Source organism: Sebastes fasciatus, chromosome 22, assembly GCF_043250625.1.
Source record: "Sebastes fasciatus isolate fSebFas1 chromosome 22, fSebFas1.pri, whole genome shotgun sequence".
Lineage (NCBI taxonomy): Eukaryota > Metazoa > Chordata > Actinopteri > Perciformes > Sebastidae > Sebastes > Sebastes fasciatus.
The window spans coordinates 25,271,293-25,296,204 of NC_133816.1; the positions used below are offsets into that span (position 1 = coordinate 25,271,293).

General features: G+C 38.0%; 1 protein-coding gene across 1 annotated transcript; it reads left to right on the forward strand.

Annotated features, from left to right (window-relative positions):
• The first annotated feature begins 1,262 nt into the window (after positions 1-1,262).
• Positions 1,263-23,073, forward strand: ttc39b (tetratricopeptide repeat domain 39B). The gene is made up of 21 exons (XM_074622869.1): positions 1,263-1,602; positions 11,572-11,606; positions 11,797-11,901; positions 12,104-12,235; positions 12,900-12,970; positions 13,073-13,140; positions 13,714-13,778; positions 13,910-14,015; positions 14,728-14,793; positions 14,900-15,008; positions 15,186-15,253; positions 16,008-16,067; positions 16,254-16,415; positions 16,831-16,922; positions 17,122-17,242; positions 17,354-17,465; positions 18,829-18,946; positions 19,059-19,175; positions 19,816-20,661; positions 20,748-21,043; positions 21,223-23,073. The coding sequence occupies exons 1-19, from the start codon at positions 1,564-1,566 to the stop codon at positions 19,910-19,912; spliced, it is 1,743 nt and encodes a 580-aa protein (XP_074478970.1). The 5' UTR covers positions 1,263-1,563; the 3' UTR covers positions 19,913-20,661; positions 20,748-21,043; positions 21,223-23,073.
• The last annotated feature ends 1,839 nt before the right edge of the window (positions 23,074-24,912 follow it).

Genomic DNA, 24,912 nt, shown 5'->3' on the forward strand with positions numbered 1-24,912 from the left:
ATAGATAGATGGATGGATGGATGGATGGATGGATGGATGGATGGATGGATAGATAGATAGATAGATAGATAGATAGATAGATAGATAGATAGATAGATAAATAGATAGATAGATAGATAGATAGATAGATAGATAAATAGATTAATAAATAAATAAATAGATGAATAGATAAATAGATACATAAATAAATAAATAAATAGATGAATAGATAAATAAATAAATAAATTTGAATTTATGTTTCAAATAGAAAATAAATGCAAAAAAATAAATGAACAAAACTTAAATGCAAAAATAAATGCATTTTTAAATACATTTATTTTTTTATTTTTTTATTTTTTATTTATTTATTTATTGCATTTATTTTTTGCATTTATATTTTCTTTCTTTCTTTCTTTCTGTCTTTCTTCTTGCATTATTTTTATTAAACAAATGCAAAATAAAAAAATAAATAAAATTGGAAATAAAAGGGAAAATTAAACAGAAGAGTAAATAAATAAAAAAGGGAATTGATACAAAGATAAATAAATAAAGAAGCAAATTAATACAGAAATGTATGTCACATTTCAGCAATGAATTAATGGCTACATTTATTTTTAATATTATTTATTGTTATTATTTATTTTATAATCTATTTTTTCTACATTTAATGACATATTTATTTATTTATTTATCGAGTCATGTACTTATTTATTGAGTCATTTATTTATTTATTGAGTCACTTATTGATGTATTTATCCATCGAGTTATTTATTTATCAAGTCATTCATTTTTTTATCGAGTCATTTATTTATTTATTTATCGAGTCATGTATGTATTTATTTATTTATTCATTTATTTATCGAGTCATGTATGTATTTATTTATTTATTTATCGACTCATGTATGTATTTATTTTTTTAATTTATCGAGTCATGTATGTATTTATTTATTTATTTATTTATCGAGTCATGTATGTATTTATTTATTTATTTATTTATCGAGTCATGTATGTATTTATTTATTTATTTATTTATTTATCGACTCATGTATGTATTTTTTTTTTATTTATCGAGTCATGTATGTATTTATTTTTTGTATTTATCGACTCATGTATGTATTTTTTTTTTTTTATTTATCGAGTCATGTATGTATTTATTTATTTATTTATCGAGTCATGTATGTATTTATTTATTTATTTATCGAGTCATGTATGTATTTATTTATTTATTTAAATAAGTATGTCTGGGGGGGCGGAGAACAGGAAGCAGAGGAGGAGGAAGAGGAGGAGGTGTGTTTTCATAGAGAGAGAGAGAGAGGAGGTGAACCGAGGATCTGCGTCCAGAAGCCACAGCTACCGACCGACTGACAGACAGAGAGCAGAGGACGCACCGGGACATGACCGGAGGATAACCGGGAGATAACCGGGAGGATCCAGGAAGAGGAACCGAGGACACATCTGTTGCAGCAGGAGGAAGAGGAGGAAGAGGAGGAGGAAGGTGTGTGACACACAGAATGGATCTACTGCTGTGAGCAGCTGCGGACCTGAAGGAGGACACCCACCGGACAGACAGACCGACAGACCGACATGGCCCACGTAGGCAACGGAGCGACCGGAGAGGACGAGGTGGGACTCATTACTGCCTTATTGCCTCCTATAGGAGAATATATATATGTATATATATATACATATTTACATATACTCCTATAATACTCCTATAGTCATCATTACCTCCTATAGGGTATATATCTGTATATATATACTACTATAGTCATCATTACCTCCTATAGGGTATATATCTGTATATATATACTCCTATAGTCATCATTACCTCCTATAGGGTTTATATCTGTATACATATACTCCTATAATACTCCTATAGTCATCATTACCTCCTATAGGGTATATATATATATACATATACTCCTATAATACTCCTATAGTCATCATTACCTCCTATAGGGTATATATATATATACATATACTCCTATAATACTCCTATATTGAAATACTAATATTCCTAAACTACATATAGTAGTATAGTCTAATGTATTCTCTGTAGTATTATAGTGTGTATTTGTATATAGAGTATATAGCGTGTCTATCTGATATATAGAGTATATAGCGTGTCTATCTGATATATAGAGTATAGCGTGTCTATCTGATATATAGAGTATATAGAGTATATAGAGTGTCTATCTGATATATAGAGTATATAGAGTATATAGAGTGTCTATCTGATATAGAGTATATAGCGTGTCTATCTGATATAGAGTATATAGCGTGTCTATCTGATATATAGAGTATAGCGTCTCTATCTGATATATAGAGTATATAGAGTATATAGAGTGTCTATCTGATATATAGAGTATATAGAGTATATAGAGTATATAGCGTGTCTATCTGATAGAGAGTATATAGCATGTATATCTGATATATAGAGTATATAGCGGGTATAGAGTATATAGCGTGTCTATCTGATATAGAGTATATAGCGTGTCTATCTGATATATAGAGTATAGCGTGTCTATCTGATATATAGAGTATATAGAGTATATAGCGTGTCTATCTGATATATAGAGTATATAGAGTATATAGCGTCTCTATCTGATATATAGAGTATATAGAGTATAGCGTGTCTATCTGATATATAGAGTATATAGAGTATAGCGTGTCTATCTGATATATAGAGTATATAGAGTATATAGCGTGTCTATCTGATATATAGAGTATATAGAGTATATAGCGTGTCTATCTGATATATAGAGTATATAGAGTATATAGCGGGTATAGAGTATATAGCGTCTCTATCTGATAGAGAGTATAGCGTGTCTATCTGATATATAGAGTATATAGAGTATATAGCGTGTCTATCTGATATAGAGTATATAGCGTGTCTATCTGATATAGAGTATATAGCGTGTCTATCTGATATATAGAGTATAGCGTCTCTATCTGATATATAGAGTATATAGAGTATATAGCGTGTCTATCTGATATAGAGTATATAGCGTGTCTATCTGATATATAGAGTATAGCGTCTCTATCTGATATATAGAGTATATAGAGTATATAGCGTCTCTATCTGATATATAGAGTATATAGCGTCTCTATCTGATATATAGAGTATATAGAGTATATAGCGTGTCTATCTGATATATAGAGTATATAGAGTATATAGCGGGTATAGAGTATATAGCGTCTCTATCTGATAGAGAGTATAGCGTGTCTATCTGGATGTTATCAGCCTGTCGTGGTGATTCTGTGATAGCGTTTCCATGGCGACGCTCCTGTGTTTGTGTTCCCGTGTTGACCGAAGCTGTTTTATATCTACTGTCCACAGTACTTTATGATACCACCATAGTACTACAGTCTTTCTACGCTCATCTGTGACTATTACAGTATATATATATATTTCCTTAAAAGTTTATAGTGACCATCGTTATATAATCCTACTTCTACTAGTTAGTGTCTCCGCTGTGTCACGTTGAGACTTCTGTTCGTATTTCATTGGACGTACTGTATTTATACATCAACAACTTTAATGATAATATACAACCTGTTTATTCTACGTACACGGAGCTGGATGATCTCACCTACAGTTTATTACAGACATCACATGTTTCATTTACAGAGTATTTCAGTACTGACACACAGTGTATAAAACATGTACAGAGTATTTATTTAAAACGGAAACAATAAAATAACAACAATAAAACTGCTAATGACAATAATTACAACAAATTAGTCAGAAATTGAACAAAAATAAAAAAAGCAAAATACAACTAAAACATAAACAAATAAATAAATAAATCAACAACAATAAAACTGCTAATGAAAATAATAGAAACAAATAAGTCAACAAATTGGACAAAAAAAGAAAAACATGCAAACTACAATTAAATAAAATAAAATAAATCAACAAAAATAAAACTACTAATGACAACAAGAACAAGTACTCACACCTGTAAGGTAAGGTGGGTCTGGTTCTGGTTCTGGTGCAGGGAGCTATTGGACTGTAGGTGGTTCTGGCTCTGGTTCTGGTTCTGGTGCAGCTGGTTGTTGTTGTCGTGTATCTGCAGTGTGAGGTGATCCTATCAGCTGTCTCTCTCTCTCTGTGGGTTTTTATGTAAATGACTGATCTGATTTCAACAACAAGCTGCAGCCTCCTGAACAACCAACAGGAAGCTGGATCAGAACATGAGGCTCAAACCTCAGCGTAGTTGTTCTGATCCTAAAGGGGCTCTGGAGAAGAGGATCCTAAAGGGGTTCTGGAGAAGAGGATCTTAAAGGGGGTTCTAGAGAAGAGGATCTTAAAGGGGTTCTAGAGAAGAGGATCTTAAAGGGGGTTCTAGAGAAGAGGATCTTAAAAGGGTTCTAGAGAAGAGGATCTTAAAGGGGTTCTGGAGAAGAGGATCTTAAAGGGGTTCTAGAGAAGAGGATCTTAAAGGGGGTTCTAGAGAAGAGGATCTTAAAGGGGTTCTAGAGAAGAGGATCTTAAAGGGGTTCTAGAGAAGAGGATCTTAAAGGGGTTCTAGAGAAGAGGATCTTAAAGGGGTTCTAGAGATGGGTCATTGGGTTCAGTTGATCTTTAAAAGGGATTCAGGGGCACTTGAAGGAGATCCACAGACCTCTATGGAGGTGGATCTGTCCACAGCCTTTAAATAGAGTTTTATATTTTTTATGTTTTAGTCGTCTCCATCTTGTTTTTTTGCAACCAGGAGGTTTCAGAGATCCTTTGTTGGTGTCTTTGGGCTTTCTACTACTATAATACGGTGTTCTAGGTCTTCAGGAGGGTCCACAAACCTTTTCATAGACTTTAGGTGTCTCTGAGTGTGTACCACAGATTATGGAGATGGTCTAAACAGTAGAGTTGTAGAGCTCCGTGATGTTTCAGATGTCTTTAAAGAGATTGTAAATGGGTTCTAGAGGTGCTTCGGCGGATTCAATGGATCAGTATGTTTTCTAGAGGTCTGAGAGATCTTTGGATCTGTTTTGGGGGGCTAAAGGGGTTTTAAGAACCTGCTGGGGGTTTCAACCAGTGCATGAAGCGATGACATGACGGGGTTCCAGATGACCTCTTTAGGAAAGGTCTGAATAACGAGTGGGGGGTGTTTCTTGGTATCTTTCTCCCCTGCCAACATCCAGGTGGATGATGTGGTCTGGGTCCGGGTGTCGAGGCCGTCCCGCGTCATACCTCACCAGCCTCTTCTCCTCATGTGAGCTCACAGGCGCTCCTCTGTCAGCCTCCAGACTAACTCATCCCATTACGGAGGAATTCAGCTGACTTGGGTTGAGCTGTGAGGAATGTGTGACGAGCCGTGTTTATAAAAGACTTAAACACAGTGGAAGGTTATCGTCCGACCTCACTGCTCAGCAACGCAACAATACATAACACAAACACGTTTCACCACGTCTGGCCGGCCCTTCCTGCTGAGACACAGTCAGCTGTCCACAGTGGGCAACAGTGTTTGACCTCTTTTCTTTTGTCCTGTCAATCAAGGACCTGAAAACCTCCAGGTATGAGTGGAATGTAAATAACACCATGATGATTAATATCTATCCGCTCACCATCTTAACTATGAGGATTCATTATTCAGTATTTAACTACTGAGTCGTTGTGTAAATACAGATTACAGCTCACAGCTACAGATATTGGACGAAGGTTGAGCTGGTTTCAGGAAGTATCCGGGTTCTCTAGGAAGGATCCAGAGTTTTCTGAGGACATTTCAGCGTTCTAAGTAGTTTCATTTAGTTCAGTGGGTTTCTGGGCATGCTCCCGGATCCAGGTTCTTAGAGTGCCTTCACCAGCTCTCATAGTCCATTTGGCTCGAATGAATCAGAGTGAAAATGATGCTGTTGGTTCGTTTCATCGTGCACAAATTAAAGCGGACCAAATAAAGCTGAGGGGGCGTGCAGGATACGAAGGAGAGAATTTATCTTTTTCGTCCCAAGAACTGCCACTTCTCTGCAGGGAATGGCAGACTTTGATCTCCTGTGTGCACGGATCCCGTCTTCCTCCAGTTCATCTCCAGTGACTTTATGAACGTCACTATGTTTGTGGACTTTATTTATAATAATCTGTATGTTCTCTTCAGCCCAGATGTCAATCAAACATCAGTCAGGGCAGAACAGCGTTTTGGTTCGCTTGGAAACCGAGACCGGCGGACCGGTGGTCTTGGTCCAGTTGTTTTGGTACGATTACTGCGTTCACAAGCGCCCAAAGGAACCGCACCAGAGTGCCATTAAAACGGACTGAATATTGGCTCAGTGAAAGTGCTCTTAGAGATTCTTTGGGATTGCTTCATGAGTTTCCACTCTTAGGAAATGAGGAATAGCTTAGTTTTAGTGCTCTGACAGCCTGAAGCTTTTCTGTTTTTAGGATCATTTTTAGACATTTAGTTTCAAAATGTAATTATGTTAAATCAAAACAACCTTTGTGTTGTAGAAATTTTGCAGAAGCAACAAGTACGTAACAGCAACATACAGATTAAGAGACACATCATAACTCATTTTAATCCCAAGGTCATGATGTGTAAACCTCTCAGCTTCTGGTCGTGGGTAAATGTCATGTTTTAACTTCCATCTGGAGATGTGCTGAGAAAGCAAAGTTTGAATCGGACAATGCTGCGTTATTTAACTCACAAGCAGCTAATGAGTAGAATCATATCATACGTACATACGGCCTCTCAGGTGATGAATGCAGACCGCTGTGTGACCGGCTGATTTAGCAGAATGTGATTATTAAGAACACACAAGGAGACCTCTGTCTGTTCTCTCACCAGCAAGACTCCCGGCGCTTCCTATTTCCTCTGACGGGGTCAAAGGTCAAGGCCACACCCCCCTGGCATCAAGTAAAGAGTGACACAGAAGAACGTAGTTCCACTGGACCGGTTAAAGGTTGAGGTTCTCTTGAGGGTTGAGGGAGCTCCAGGGACTCTTGAGGAGGTTTCACAGGTCATTGATACGGTTCTGGGGAACACGTGTCCAGACCAGGAAGAAGGTTCTGGTGATCTTTGAGAAGGTTCTAGTGATCTTTGAGAAGGTTCTGGTGATCTTTAAGAAGGTTCTGGTGATCTTTGAGAAGGTTCTAGTGATCTTTGAGAAGGTTCTGGTGATCTTTAAGAAGGTTCTAGTGATCTTTGAGAAGGTTCTGGTGATCTTTAAGAAGGTTCTAGTGATCTTTGAGAAGGTTCTAGTGATCTTTGAGAAGGTTCTGGTGATCTTTGAGAATGTTCTGGTGATCTTTAAGAAGGTTCTAGTGATCTTTGAGAAGGTTCTAGTGATCTTTGAGAAGGTTCTGGTGATCTTTGAGAAGGTTCTAGTGATCTTTGAGAAGGTTCCAGATTGTGTGACGGGTGTTGAAATGGTGCTTGAGAAAGCTTTTAGGGGCTGTAGTGCAGCTTCTTATGGTCTTGGAAGTCCTGATAAGATCACTGAAATATATTAAAATAGTTATTGAGGGCTTTCCAGGTTTTGTTTGGAGTGTTCTAGGAATCTTTGAGGTTTTTGAGGAGGTTCAACAGGTCAGTGAAGGGGTTCTGTAGATTCCTGTGGAGGTTCAATATGTTATAGAGTGGGTTCCACGGGTCCCTTAAAAGTTTTATTGGTCGTTGAGGGGTTTCTGGGTTGTTATGAGGGGGTTTTACAATCCATTTGGTGGTTCTGCAGATTCATCTGGAGGTTGGAAGTCCCAGAATGGGTTCTAAGGGTCTTAAATGTGTGTTTGTGAGAACTGAAAGTGTTCTAGAGGTCCTTCTGTGGGTACCAGGAAGTGTTGTGGGTCTTGTCTTGGAGAAGGTTTCACTGGTCCCTTCTGAAGAGTTTTTCGTGGAACCTTGTTGAAGGTTTGACGGGTTATGGAGGGGGTTCTAAAGGATCTTGAAGTTCACTCAAAGTTTTCCAGGCGTCCGCCGCCGTCTCAGACATCTAACATGTTAGCAGCCGTGTGCGGGCAGTCCGGGCTGTGTGGGTTGTTGCAGCTGTGGTAGTGGGCCAATCACACGTCACAATAAATCGAAGAACGCTCGTTGTGATTGGCTGCAAGCGAAACAGTCAACAGGCACAAAAAGGGTTGGTTGGGTTGGTTGCAGGTATTGTTTGACCGGAGAAGGTTTGATACTACTTGGTACCTTAAAGGTGTGGAGAACCGATACCCAGCCCTACTCCTGAGGGGCATTTGTCGTCCCTAAGGGGGTTTTACAGGACAGCGAGGGCGTTCTGGGGGTTCTCCGGGAGTTTCCGATCCTCCCTGAGAGTTGTTGGTTGGTTTGTTTATGTTGAAGTGTGTCTGTAATAGGACACAGTGTGTAGGTCTTGACTAATTGATTAGAAAGCTGCTGCTGTCACAAGAGAAGCTTCTCTGACGTTGACCTCTACTTGTGTGTAATGTCATACAGCGGTGTAGCTTTCTCCACATCTCCTGTTATATCCACTGAAAAACACCAGAAAACACCAGAAAGTCCGTCATAAACTCAGGTCACAACAATATTTCACTTTAAATTCACAGTCAGAAGAGACATGTGAAAATGAAACATAAAGTCCTTTCTTCAATACTTTTTTCATTCAGTCTATTTTTTTATATCTTGTTTTTTATTGTTTACTTGCTTATTTATTAGATCTTGTTTTGTTTTTTGCCTCTTGTTGTTTGCTCTGTCCCCCTTTGCTGCTGTAATCCTGCAAATGTCCCCTCTGTGGGACTAATAAAGGATTATCGTATCTTATATCTTATTGTATCCTATTGTATCTTATTGTATTGTATCGTATCATATCTTATGGTATCATATCGTTTCTTATGTTATTGTATCGTATCTTGTGTTATTGTATCGTATTGTATCGTATGTTATTGTATCATATTGTATCTTATGTTATTGTATCATATTGTATCTTATGTTATCGTATCGTATGTTATTGTATCGTATTGTGTCGTATCTTATTGTATCGTATCATATCATATTGTATTGTATGGTATTGTATCATATTGTATCTTATTGTATCTTATTGTATCATATCTTATGTTATTGAATCTTATCTTATCATATTGTATGTTATCTTATGTTATGGTTTCGTATCGTACATTTTAACGATAATACTTACATACTTTTACTTTAGTACTTCCTCCACCACTCGTTAGGTAGATTTTTACTTATTATAATTTATTAAAAACATCTTGTGAAACTCGTCGATGCTGCAAATCTTCACCCGTCGTGCCACTTCTAACAGTCTATTGTGTTGTGAGTTAATGTGCTGGACTGGTTGAACAGCATTTATCTATAATAACACACACACACACACACACACACACACACACATAGCGGGAGCTCATGACGTTTACTTCTGTAGAAAGCTGTGAATGTTTCAAACCAACAAAACCAGTGAGAGAGTGTGAGGCGATGTCAGAGAGAGCATCTGTTTGTACAGGAGAAGAGAGAGAGAGAGAGTTAACAGTGTGAAGAGAGAGGACGAGTGTGAGAGCGGCGAGCATCTGTTTGGATTCACACACACACATTTGTTTTTCCATCTTTTCTTTCTACATCAGTTTTTGTCTTGTTCTTAAAGAACAGGACTCCTTAAACACTAATGATTGGGTCAGATCTCTGAGAGTTATTGATCTGTTGAGTCGCAGCGTCACTCTGAGTCTCACTTCTTCAGATAATCAGTAGTTCAGATGTGACTCTTTTTTACTGATGCCTCTTGTTGTTTGAACTGTCCCCTCTGTGGGACTAATAAAGGATTATCTATCTTATCTTATCTTATATTGTCTTATCGCATCGTATCGTATCTTATTTTTCGTAACTTATCTTATCTTATCTTATCTTATTGTATTGTATCTTATTTTATCTTGTCGTATCACATCGCATCGCATCTTATCGTATCTTATCTTTTTGCATCGTATCTTATCGTAACTTATCTTTTTGCACCTTATCTTATCTTATCTTTTTGCATCGTATCTTATCGTAACTTATCTTTTTGCACCTTATCTTATCTTATCTTTTTGCATCTTATCTTATCTTATCTTAGCGTATCTTATCTTTTCGCATCGTATCTTATCTTATCGTGTTGTATCTTTTTGCATCTTATCTTATCGTATCGTATCACATAGCATCGTATCGTTTCGTATCTTATCGTACCTTATCTTTCCGCATTGTATCGTATCGTATCTTATCTTATTGTATCTTATCGTATCGTATCTTATCTTTTTGCATCTTATCTTATCTTATCTTAGCGTATCTTATCTTTTCGCATCGTATCTTATCGTGTTGTATCTTTTTGCATCTTATCTTATCGTATTGTATCGCATAGCATCGTATCGTTTCATATCTTATTGTAACTTATCTTATCTTATTGTATCGTACCGTATCTTATCGTATCTTATCGGGGGGGGTGGGCGTCGGATCAGAAATAGCTGATATGTGTTGTTGTGGAGGGCGCTGACCAACAGGAGCCTGGTGGACACGGTCTGAACATGGCAACCTTCACCTCCACATCATACAGGAATAAATCATCCTGTTTAGAATACACATGTTTGCCTCGGTGGACAGTTAAGAGTTAAAGTGGGTCACAGTGTGGAGGAAGCCTGGTCGTCTCTGTGGACAGGGAGTTAAAGTGGGTCACAGTGTGGAGGAGGCCTGGTCGTCTCTGTGGATGTGACCACAGCGGGTCGATAGCTGCTGTATGCTGGAACAGCTCCTCTGAATGTGACTGCAGCTGCACGCTCTTATGTAAGCAGCCACTGGGATGCTATTATTAGCTGCTACTGAGGCTCCAGAGACTCTGTGTGTGTGTGTGTGTGTGTGTGTGTGTGTGTGTGTGTGTGTGTGTATACATGTGTGTGTACGTGTGTGAAATCAATGCTGTTACTTTCAAGCTCTCATGTCGATGCATAAATAGAAACTGCGTTGGGTTATAGTCTCTTCTGAGGACTGTGAGTGTCTGGTTATGAAATATGATGCACATGAAGCTGAAACTCTGTGAACGGCCACAGTGTGACCTCCAGCTGAACGCCTTCGAAATCAGATATAAATCAGTCTGAACCAATCAGCAGCCTCCACATCTGTCTGCAGCTGCAGTTCCTCTAACGGCCACGAGGAGGTGTTCACCACAACACCGACTGTAAATTAAAATTATACACTTTAGTTGTTTTTAATAGATGTTATTCTGTGCACAATGATAGAATGTGATGATGCTCAGGGTAACCGTCATGGCCAAAGGCTCCATTGTGTGCCCATAGCCTCCTGTAGTGGATATCAGGAGTATTTTAGAGCCAGATTCCCTTTCAAGAGGTAGAAAACCCCATTTGGCACACTTTGGGTATCCCAGTGGTCCAGACGGAGAGTCCTCCTGGTCCTATCCTGACTAAAACCTTTATAGAATCTATGTGCTTTGTGTTATTTATATCTGCGTTGGCACAGTTGTAGTCGGTGAGTTGCTGAATGAATTCAGTGGCGTCTCTATGCACGGCATCATTGCTATAATGGTGTTATCCACTGTCTGATCTAGACAACATTACAAGACTAAAACAGCTCTGTTGTGGGTCTCAGAGGGTTAATATAGTCTGGAACAACCCTCTAACCAGACTGTTTCTGTGGTTCTCAGGACTGCTTCGAAGATGCTTACGACCGAATACCTGCGTGAGTACACACACACACACACACACACACACACACACCAGTCTGAGGTGTCTGAGTCGTTTCCTGTCAGCTTCCTGTTTCTTTCTGTTGCTTTCACTTTTACTCACTTCCTGTGTTGACTGGTGGATATACCTCTCTGTGTGTGTGTGCGTGTGCGTGTGCGCGTGCGCGTGCGCGTGTGCGTGTGCAGGTCGAGTCACATGGACCTGCAGACAGCCATCCAGGAGACTCAGTGTGCTCTCAATCTGGTCCTCAACGACAAGTTCTCTGAAGCCCTGGACCTCCTCAAACCATGGTAACCACGGCAACGAGCATCATGCAATACACACTGTGGTGTATTAGTGTATAATGTAAGAGCAAAATTTAAGGGATTGTTGTCGCCCGTGTGTGTGTGTGTGTGTGTGTGTGTGTGTGTGTGTGTGTGTGTGTGTGTGTGTGTGTGTGTGTGTGTGTGTGTGTGTGTGTGTGTGTGTGTGTGTGTGTGTGTGTGTGTGTAGGTGGAAGGACAGCATGTACCACGCTTTGGGTTACAGCAGCATCCTGGTGATGCAGGCGACGATGACCTTCGAACACAGAGACATTCAGGCTGCCATGACGACCATCAAGGAGGCGTTACAGACCTGCCAGAGGTGAGACAGACAGAAGGCAAATCACACAGAAATGTCTAAATTATTATATACCTTTATTTAATCATTTATTATTTAAATTATTATTCACCTTTACCTGTCTTTAATATTTTTTTATTATTTATTTTTAATTGTTTTATTATTATTCAAATTATTATTAATCTTAAATGACATGTCTTTAATATTTTTTGTTCATTTATTATTTATTTATTTATTTATATTATTATTTATTATTGTTATTGAAATTATTATTTACCTTAAGTTGTCTTTCATTTTTATTTATTTATTATTTAAATTATTATTTTTGTATAGCATTATTATGATTTATTTATTGAAATTATTATTTACCTTAAGCTGTGTTTAATTTTTATTTATTTGTTCATTTATATTATTATTTATTTATTATTATTCAAATTAGTATTTACCTTAAATTACCTGTCTTTAATTTTTATTCATTTATTTATTTATTATTATTTAAATTATAATTTTTCAATAGCATCATAAATTAAAATCATAAATTTTTATCTGCCTCCAAACTGAAGCTGCTGTTGGAAGATTGTCGCTGTCTGTGTTGAACAACATTGCAGATAATAACTGTGGGTATTTTATTATTACTTTAATAGATACGTGACCAGATAACGGGAATGTGTTTTGTGTGTTTCTGCAGGTTCAGGAAGAAGAACTCGGTGGTCGGGTCTCTGTCCAGTCTGATCAGCAAACAGTCCAACCTGCAGGAAGGTACGTCAGCACATGTCCCGCCCCCCCCCCCCACCCCCACACACAGTTTGATTGACAGGTGAGGTGTGCAGGATGTCACTGACTGTGTTTGTGTGTTTTCAGAGGAGATGCATGCAGAGATCTGCTACGCTGAGTGTCTGCTGCAGAAAGCCACGCTGACGTTTGTCCAGGTAAGGACTGCAGTCTATTTATTTAATTGTTTATTTGTTTATTTATTATTATTATTATTAAAATTATTATTTACCTTAAATTACCTGTCTCCAATATTTATTTGTTTATTAATTTATTTATTTAAATTATTATTTACCTTAAATTACCTGTCATTCATTTTTATTTATTTATTTATATATATATATTATAATTTATTTATTATTATTTAAATTATTATTTACCTTAAGCTGTCTTTCATTTTGATTTATTTATTTATTATTTAAATGCAGATGTTCTGAATCAAAAGAGCGTTTTTCACAGCAGAAAGTTTGACTTGTTTTCTGTCAGGTTATTAAACATGTAGTATATTTGTAAAACTATTTAAAATAAACCCCCTAAAGGCCCACAGTCAGCCAGATAAATGGAGCTTCAGTATTACATTACGTGTAATCAGCAGTTAAGAAAGTGCAACAGCAAAACAACAATAGAGCCAGAGAAACAAGATAACTAGACTAATGATGAGGCTGATGAGGCTGTTAACTAATTGAATAAAATGTAATTTAATCCTCTTTGTCTGTCTGCCTCTCTTCCAGGATGAGAACATGATCAGTTTTATCAAAGGAGGCATCAAGATACGAACAAGCTACCAAATCTACAAGTGAGTGACTGTTTCAGACCACCGGCGACTGTAAAACATCATCGTTTACTTGACTCAAAGGAGGCTGTGACACTGTGTTTTAATTGGAGCTTGTGTTTTACTGTGAATAAGATCCTGGTTGTGTCCAACAGGGATTGTCAGAATGGGCTGAATGTCACTCAGGACCTGGCCGGCCAGTCTGATGCGTTCAAACAGTTTGAGGGCGGAGTCAAGCTGGGCATCGGATCCTTCAACCTGGTGGGTTTTAATAAGCTGTTGGTTTGTTTTGTTCCACCTGTAGTCCCAGATGGGAGGAGCTTAACTGCAGTAAATGTTCAGTCACATCAGAGTTGACTAAACTGACCTCCAGATGTGTAAAAAATGCAGGTTATTGAGTCAGTTTGTGAGGGCATCCTCACATTAACACTCCCTTCTTTGTTTATATTTTCTGCCAAAATTAGCGGTATGTCATCAGCATATTGGAGAATCAGAGATTATAAACAGACAATTTTTTCAAATTTGTCGGATTTTTCTTTTTTTTTTTAATTCTGACTTTTTCAGAATTTCTTTTCAGACACTTTTTGGAAAATTTTCTGACTTTTTTGAACATTTTTCTGGAAAAAAAATTGGACTTTTTTCAGATTTTTAAAAAAAATATTTTCCTGACATTTTTTCCGACATTTTTGGGACTTTTTTTAAGACACTTTTTTGGATAATTTTTCGGACTTTTTTTAAAACATTTTTCGGACTTTTAAAAGAAAAAAGTATTAGTATATATAGCTAGTATGAGATGGTTGGTACCAATGGATTAATCAGGTTTTTAGTTTCATATGATACCAGTATCTTCAGCTTTACAACTGAGACAACCGCTACAACCTAAAAACCCCACATTATTACAGCGTTAACTTTGACTGGCCTATTTAATAGTTACTTTCATGATTTCATAGTATTTTCTGTCTGTCTCTTTCAGATGTTGTCTCTCCTCCCTCAGAGGATTTTGAGGTTGTTGGAGTTCATCGGATTCTCAGGAAACAGGGTCAGTACAACCGCTTATAATGGAATGGTTGCTGTGAAAATTTCTTGTTTTGTAAAATAAGATAATCTAACAGTTAATAATAATAATCCTGTCTGTCTGTCTGCAGGGGTTTGGTCTGTCTCAGCTGAGAGAGGGCGCCTCCAGTCAGAGTCTGCGGTCGATCCTCTGCGCTCTGACTCTCCTCTTCTACAACACATACGTTTCACTGATACTTGGTAGGAACACAGAAATACAACGTTTCATGTTTCCATAGATACGGCACGCTTTAAGTGCACCACAGTAGCTCGGCTTCACAGCTGCGTCTTGAGCACAGGTACAACTGTGTGAAGGATTAAGTGTAAACTGCCTGTCTTTAGGTAGTTTGTTGACATGTTGATGTTGTGTTTGATCAGGAACCGGAGAGGGGAACCTGGTGGAGGCTGAAGCTCTGCTGGAGCCGTACCAGCAAAAATACCCCAAAGTACGCCGACCACACGCTCAACTACACTCGATTCAGTCTATGTTTTAATTACAACTGTAAAAAAAAAGAACCCGTTCTCACTCCCAACTCGTCAAATACCACCGTTTGGTCAGCATCCCTCGGCATCGCAGACCGACGCACGGAGGTGCCCTTTAGGGACAGTATGTGATGAACCGGGCTTTCAACTATGGCTTTATTTGACAGTCGGAGCAGTGACGTAGTATTAATAGCGTGATGGTACGTGTCCACAGGGGCGTGTTTTATCGCCTCTCTTCCCAGCGTTAGACACTCGATGTGCTGCCACTAGACACCTGATTGGACGAACTCTTTCCATCGTGGGCTGCTGCTCCCAGCTTTCAAACCAGAACCAACATGGAGGCTCGTTTGGAAACTTTCTTCTCTTATTTCACGAAAATAGTTCACTGAAATGTGGAAACATTTAATGTAGAAATTGTAGAAAAGTGTAACGTGTGAAACTAAAAGTGACGTTAACTTATTTTGTCACGTGACTTTTTGTGTTGCCTGAACCTAACTTCCCGTGAAGTTTATTTTGAAAGGACACAGCGTATATTGACACGTCATTCCCGGTCCGTCCCAAAGTAACGCTAGAGGGGTACGCCGTGCGTCGTTCTCCTGATGCCGAGGGGCGCTGACCAAGCGGCGTTGGGAGTGAGAACGCGTTGTAAAAAATACTCCTAGTTAGAAACAAAAAGATGAAGTACAACGCAATAAAACTACATCCTGTTTCTTTCAGGGATCCATTATTCTCTTCTACTCTGCTCGCATCTCCACGCTGAGAGGAAACTTCGAGAAGGTCTGAAACATTTTCACTTCTAAACCTAATTAAACATTAACCTTAAAACCAAGTCTGAACCCTCAAACAGCCCTTTAAAGACATGAGAACCATCATCTTCCTAACATGCCTTATATATCTCCTATATTATGTGTAGATTACTATAATCTCAGTGCTGATGTATAAAACGTGTGCTGTGTGTCTCAGGCCCGGGCGCGGTACGAGGAGTGTATCAGCAGCCAGCAGGAGTGGAAGCAGATCCACCACCTGTGTTACTGGGAACTGATGTGGACTCACTCCTACCAGCAGGAGTGGCAGCAGGCGTACCGCTACGCTGACCTGCTGTGCAAGGAGAGCCGCTGGTCCAAGGTGAACACACACACCGTATCATTTCATATGCAGAAGAACACATCGATAGTCAACATTTATTTAACCCTAACCTCCAGGTGTTCCTCGTTTGAGCATAAATATCTGAAAACAAAGAAAATTATGCTTATTTATAGAAAAGTTAACTTATATTCGCACATTTTTTTTATCAAAATGTACCTTAAAGGGAGATTAGTCAAGTATTTAATACTCTTATCGACATGGGAGTGGACAAATATGCTGCTTTATGTTAATGTGTGTATATATTTATTATTGTAAACTATATTAAATATTATTGAAAATGGCCATGCTAGTTTTTCCTCGCCACAATTTTGCTTAAGTTTGGAGCGTTATTTAACCTCCTTCACGATAAGCTAGTATGACATGGTTGGTAATGATGGCTTTCTACCCTCTCCAGGCTATCTATGTGTACCAGAAGGCGGCCATCCTCAGTATGATGTCAGAGGAGGAGGTGCAGAAGACGGGGGAGGACATCATGGAGCTCTTTAAGTCAGTCTGCCTCATTAAAACATGAATAATGCAACCACGGTATCATCAAATCTCTGAGGGAAATACACGTAAAAATGAATGGGAAGACATTTTTTGGGAAGTTAGGAAATGTTCCCAATCCGTTGTTTCACAGTACAGTGTGAGTTCAAGTATACAAGTACAACATAAAGTGTATTTATTTGTGTATTTGTGTGTGCAGGCAGGTGGAGGGGCTGAAACAGCGGCTGGCAGGGAAGTCGATCCCGACGGAGAAGTTTGCAGTGAGGAAGTCGAGACGCTACAAAGCTGCTAACCCCATCCGCCTGGTCATCCCCGCTCTGGTATACTACAGTTATACTAGAGTATTAAAGTCTAGGATGTGGAGAAGGAACTCAGAAAGCTTTGATTCGCTGTAGTTTAATAGTTTAAAGTGACGTTTTCTCTCTCTGTAGGAGATGATGTACGTTTGGAACGGTTTCACCATCGTCGGGAAGAGAGCCGACAGTACCGAAGCCCTGCTGGTTACCATAGAGACAGCCGAGGAGCAGCTTCGCAACGATCTCAGTAGGTCCAAAATAATACCACGGCCACGTTTTACTACTAAAGCCAGGTTTCCACCTGGAGCTACTTTTCAAGGAACTAAAAGGTTACTTCAGCCTTCTGTTGTCTGCGTTTTTAGGCAAATTAGTCCGCTGATGTATGAAAAAGCAACATGACGTGGTTTTTCTTTTTGGGGGGTAAAGAGGCCCCATAAAATGTCCCCAGAACTTAATTTAGACCCTGGTCCCTGCGGTCGAAACTCAATGAGTTCCTCATTAGGTTCGTAGTTCGGGGGGAAAGTTCCCGCGTTGGAAACGAGACTTAATACTATTCTTAGAGAGAGAACTAGGGGTTCCTCAGGGTTCTGTACTTGGCCCACTTTTCTTCTGTTTATACTGTATAGAAATGACCAGAATCGTGTCATGCAGCAGTTTTTTCTTTATGCAGACGATGCTGTTATATATTTATCTGTTAGTGTTATTTATGTTGTCAATTGACAATTATAGCAGCATGGTTTGAAAACTGATGTCTTAAATCCTTTACACACTTGTGCGATTAACCCATTTGTGCCCGCAACTGAATTTTTGAATTTCCTTTGGTGGAAGTGCTCTCTGAGCTTGCCTCAGCACAAATTTGATAAATTTTCAAAATCGGTCAAACCGTGAAAAGTGAATTTGAATATCTATCTATATATCTATATTTATATAGATATATGACTGTTTTTGCAATAGACTCCATTATATTTTAGGAAAAACAGTAGTGTCATATGCCCAACGTCTAAATATAGTATGATAAGAAAATGTCTGTATCTCAGAAACTACAAGGAGCACAATCAAGTATTTGGTCTCTATTAACTCATAACAAGTTTAATATCAAAGATATGCACACATATACGGTTTAAAAAAATATACTTCCTATGGAAAACATTTAATAAACACAATGTTAGTGGTTTTTCCTAATTTCTCAAAGATCCTGAATTTGACTATTAATAAAAGTGTGATTTTTCATATGGTCTAAACATTTCAAAGTTGTACTGTTAGATACTTGGTCAAAGTATATCCGTACCAAATTTCAAGTCAATCAGAACAAATGTTGGCATTTTTCCTTAAATTTCCATTTTTCCGTAAATCCACATCGCTGCCGTTTGAATGGTTTTGATGTTGTTTATTCGTCACACTCCGGCTGTGTAAAGGCCTTTACACTCAACAGTAAGAAAGCTGCCAGTTTGCTTTTCTTAATAAGTTAAATTTAGAGATTAATGGACAGCATATTAAAGAAGTCTCTGTAGTTAAATATCTTACCTTTAACAGTGGAGATCAGCCTTGTCTTTTACCGCGCTGTGTTGCTGACATCCAACCAAACAACATAACTTGTGTGTCCCGTTCAGACCCGTCAGAGTTTCATCCAGATGACAGCTGCCTGGTCCAGATGTTGAAGGGACTCTGTCTGAAGCACCTGGGCAGGTTATTGCAGGCCGAGCTGTGCTTCACGCAGGTCCTATCCAGGTACACACACACACACACACACACACACACAAACACACACATGCAGACTGTCGCTGTCTACCTCCTGAGAGGTGAGAGATGAGATGAACTCTGTGTATTTGTGTACTTTCAGTGAGAGTCGTATCAGATATGATCACTACTTGGTTCCCTTCACTCTCTATGAATTGGGTCTGCTGTATAAACAACAGGGAGACTTCACCAAGGCCACCACGTACATTGAAAACGCCAAGTAAGTTCTCGTTATACATGTACGTATAAACTGTACCTCATAATATACCTAATATATGTCTATGTAGCTCCATACACCTCTGTTTACATACACATGCCTTCACACGCCTCTATACACTTTCATATAACTTATACACCTGCTTACTTTCATATACCTTCTTTGTATACCTCTCTATACCTTAAATTACCTTTATACGCATATATAGTATACCTTCATACATCTCTATTAGGGCTGTCAATCGATTAAAATAGTTAATCAAGATTAATTGCATGATTGTCCATAGTTAATCACGATTAATCGCAAATGAGTCACACAATTTTTATCTGTTCAAAATGTACCTATTCGGCGGCTCGTCAGATTTTTAAGAGATTAATTAAGAATCGAACGTCACGTGAATGCGTTATTATCGCGTTAACTTTGAGAGCCCTTCTTTATACACCTCTGTATTATACCTTCATACATCTCCATGTACCATGATTCACCTCTATACACTTTCATATACTTTATACATCTCTGTACTGTACACCAGGTGAGTTCCTGCCTAAAGGAACCTCGTTCAGATGTTTGAGGGAAAAGAAGCGAGTACAAACATTTCTATTTATTTATTTATTTATTTGAGATTGGTTGTGTTCTTCATCAGGACGAACTACAAGGACTACTCAATGGAGTCCAGACTGCACTTCAGGATCCACGCGGCCCTCAACAGCCTCAAAGGATCACCCGTTGGCACCCCATAATACTGGAAAACAACTCGGACTGCAGCTGGAAACAACAGCGTAGGAATCACGAATCCAGGGATTTCCCCCTTAACGAAGGAGTGTGTCGGGGGTTCGATATCCATCAGGACTCTCTTATTCTTCATTGCTTGCAACCTCATATTGTATGTTATGTTTCCTTATTTATTTTTTTTAAATTTTGTTGACAGATGAGATTATTTAAACAGGCTCGGGCTTCCCATCAGCGTTGTGTAAGCTAATACTGGGAGTTTATCGGTAGATGCAGCGCCACGGTTCAATGCCAAATGTCAGGTTTAATCAGCTTACGAATAGTTAACGATGGCTCCTTTATCGGAGTTTCACTCTCGTTCACTCAGATGCTTTGAACAGGAAACAACTTGTTATATATAAGCACAAGGTACGAAAGGGTTTAGCTTTCAAACCACAAGGGGACGCCAATACGTGACGAGAGATCTGGGAAAACTAGTCAGTATACATCAGACCGGCACATCGCAAAAAGTCAAGGCCACGCCCCCTTCAGGGGGATAGAAAACAGAAGATCCCATAGACTTCAATACAATCTGACGTATGTTTGGATTGTTATTTTGACAAGTTTATATTCATTCATCTCTTGTTATACAAACGTTTGTTTTATTCACACGTCTAATAATTATTTAGCGCCCTTGCCTGAACCTGAGTGTTGGCGATATCTTAAGTGTGAAAGTCTCGGTAAACCCGCTTCACAATAGCTTTTCATCATTTGCTCTCCTGTGAGCAAAGTTTCTTTCCCCCAAAATGGGATTGCAGCCTCAGAGATGACGCCATGCCAAAGAACGTATATTTAAAGAAGTGAAAGTTCGTTCCATTGCAACATCAGCGCCCAGCAGCAGATCTACGATTCCGCCATTTTGGACTGAAAGCGACTACCAGACTGCCTAAAAAGTGCCGTACAAAAGTAAAACAAAATAATTTCTATTTTATTGTCATATTCTACCAAAATGGCCTGTGTTGAATAATAAAATATTTTAGATATAATAAGTGTTTCAGTCCAAAATGGCGGCAACCATTGTCAAAAAAACACCAGAGTTTCGTCTCTTCGCTTCTACACTCTTTGGCGACGCTGCTGGTCTGGGTATAGCTTGGAGCCATGACGCCATGCTGGTCTGGTCTATAGCTTGGAGCCATGACGCCATGCTGGTCTGGTCTATAGCTTGGAGCCATGACGCCATGCTGGTCTGGTCTATAGCTTGGAGCCATAGAGTCATGCTGGTCTGGTCTATAGCTTGGAGCCATGACGCCATGCTGGTCTGGTCTATAGCTTGGAGCCATAGAGTCATGCTGGTCTGGTCTATAGCTTGGAGCCATAGAGTCATGCTGGTCTGGTCTATAGCTAGGAGCCATAAAGTCATGCTGGTCTGGTCTATAGCTTGGAGCCATAAAGTCATGCTGGTCTGGTCTATAGCTTGGAGCCATAAAGTCATGCTGGTCTGGTCTATAGCTTGGAGCCATGACGTGCTGACGGTCTGATGTATTCCCAACAGATGTTTTCATTGATCTCTTTTCACCTCTTGCAGTTTGCTTCACATCTTCTGTCTGAACGGGCCCTAAAATCAAACTGACATCTCCTACAACCAAACAGATCATGGCCTTAAACTGCTTTTTATTTTCTATATTTTTGGGGATGGAATCATAAATACTGATAAAGTGCATTCATGTGAGCAGCAGGGAGCGGTGTATGTGTTGGAACATTCAGTATTTATGCTTCATATTTTCTTTGCCTTTTTTTCATTTCCTAATAATAATACGTCATGCCACATGTGCACGAAGCTCACAAACGTGCACACGCAATCACAGCCTTCTCACCAACCGTGGCTTAAACACACACACACACACACACACACACACTCATTCCAAGCTACTGGGCAATACGCACACTAAACAGAGAAACACACGACGGCTGTAAACACACACATTTAGCAGCAATATAAAATAACTTTGTGCTGTCAGTCGGCGTGTTTTAACTGTAGTTGCACTTCTTTTATTCTTTTATTATTTAGTGCAGTAATTATCTCTGTCCAGCCTTTAGTGTATGTGTGTGAACTTTATAATAACCATCATTTATAAATGGTAAATTGATAGTTAATTAAACTTAGTTAATAGGTATTTTACTGTTAACAAAGAATGTTACAATAATAAGCTGTTCAAATAACATATAACATTACTAATAATTAGTAAACATTATTAATACATCCTATATCTCATCATTTGTTAACAGTAAAATAACTATTTACTAAGTTTAATTAACTATAAATTAACTATTTATAGATGAAAAATTAGTGCTGATTCAGTTCGTCTCCACGAGTAAATCCACTGAAATTAATAGATTCATCTATATTAAACTACTTTAAAGGCTTTCGTGGCCTTTAATCTTTTTTTGCTCATACTTTTGGTTTTCTGGCCTTCAGGTTGTGGACAAAAAAAATGAACATGGCATAGAAGCATCCACTTCTTTTTCTGATCTGCTTCTACTTCACGCAAAGAGCTTCAGTTAAACATCACTTGGCCAAACAAATGTCATTATTTATTGGCTAAAAGATATTTATTTCTCTGCCTGTGAGAAAACACAAAAAACGACACTCGCTCCACGTTTACTGAACCAGTCTAGCGTCCCAACTGTTTCAGACGTTTGGGAGAGATGGCCTGTTTTTACCTTTATTATATTAAGTTGTATTCTATTATATACCGTAAATTATATAGATCAACGACATACATGAAGTTAGTTTAGTATCTATTTATATATACATTTTATAAAAAGCACAATCTATGATCAATCACCACCGTAAATAAAAACAAAAAGACATGAGAGCATAAACTTTTTATTCACGTCCTGTTCTCATTTGGCTTCAAGTAGTTTGATACTATTTACTATTACGTATACTATATATTAACACAATGAATATTTATGATATATCAAACTCAAAGGGTACGCTGGTTTTCTACCAGGTGGATTTGGGGCAGCTTTCCTCCAATATTAGATTCAATACATCAGATAAATCAGTACATAATTGACATCGGAGTGAAACCCGGAGTCCAACTGGACTAAATGAGTTGTAATAATTAACCTTCTCCCTGTAATGAATGTATCTACCAAAAAGACCAAATTATACGTGTGTCTTGCTGTCTTTTGTTGTGTATTTTGTGCCTATTTGGGTGTGATTTTCTTCACGTTTGAGTCGTCTATCTAAAAGAGTTGTGGCAATAAATATAGTGACTGCCCGCTACCGGAGGATCAACTGCTAATGCTCGATAACTGCCAGTGGCTAACAAGGTTTTCAAACAAGGTTTTCTCCGGAAGAACAAAATTTAACTCAGTGAATATTATAGTTAATGCACCAATTGTTAATGTTATCAGTTTGCTATTGCGTAATTGATTTATCAAAGTGTGGTGTTTTAGCATCACACCCCTAGCTTATGCTACAGTATTAGCATGTTGCCTGTTATCATAATAGGCTAATATATTGTGCCTACCAGCATAGAATATTCTAACATGTTAGTATTATCACTCAACATATAGTGTATACTCATGAATTATCGTTACAACCATCTGTTTTTCTGAAGGACAAATCTTTGCCGATCTTTCTTTTGATAATACGTAACACAGTTTTGATGGTATTTCCAGAATCCTCGAAAACTTCTGCTCACTGCGCGATAAAAGACATTATTTACCTGTTTCCGTATCCAAACAAAGATGGCAGCTGGAAATCTTAACAATCAATCAACACCATAAAGTCATATAAACACGTTATTGTGTACGAAATAAAGGAATATATGCTTTATATATGCTTTCATTCACATAAATCAGGCAACGTCGAGATTTTTCCATTTCTGGCTATCATCTTTGTTTGGATTAAAACGTAGAGTCGTAATTTAAATTGGATTAAGACGCAGTTTTGTAATTTAACTTGGATTAAAACAGAGTCGTAATTTAACTTGGATTAAGACTAAGAGTCAGAATTTAACTTGGATTAAGACACAGAGTTATAATTTAACTTGGATTAAGACGTAGAGTCGTAATTTAACTTGGATTAAGACGTAGAGTCGTAATTTAACTTGGATTAAGACGTAAAGTCGTAATTTAACTTGGATTAAGTCGTAAAATCGTAATTTAACTTGGATTAAGTCGTAGAGTCGTAATTTAAGAAACTTTTTTACCGTGCAGTGGATGGAATCTTTCTTGATCCAGATAATCCACAAGTCTGTACATTTTGTTAAATGACCTTCTGGGATTTGTCTTTCAACCAGACGTCACCGACCCAGGTTAAAGTTTTTTTGGTAATGTCACTATAAAGAATTAAAATTATGTTTTTGGTCCTTTAAAAACGGTTCGCCACATTTCATTGTCACAACCTTTCTTTATAGAAATCTTTGGTTCGGTTGTTCATGTCAGTGCCTCTGTGTGTCTCAGACTGTAATTAGGGTTTTCTATAGGATTTGCATTGCATGTTATTCATTATATATTATCTTTTTTTTCTAATATAAGGACATTGCTGTATGTGCTTCACGGCAGGAAGCGATATGACCAAATATTTACGGTTATAGATGATGATCCACGCGGTGCAATAAAATGAAAACAGAAGAATAATTGTTCATTGTCAGTGATATGGTCTTTTTTCTTTAATTACCGCTGTTTCTACATAAATGTGTGTCAGTCTTTAACCTTTATTAAAAAAAAAAAAACACTAATAGATATCACCATGAAACTTCCCCAGTTGATTACTTAGATTAACACAATTATTTTTTGTATTACAAAGTTTCTGAAATGTTATGTTTGAATATAAATGATGCATTATCTTATTATATATGTGCTAATTTGCATACATTTCAGAAATTTCCGAAAATACTGCTGACAGCCATAAAAAAAATCAATTTTCACCATGTTTTTAGGAATAAAATGTTGTATAAATCAGGCTATGAATAATATATGAACAAACCCCTCTGTAAAAACCTTCAGAATATAGAGA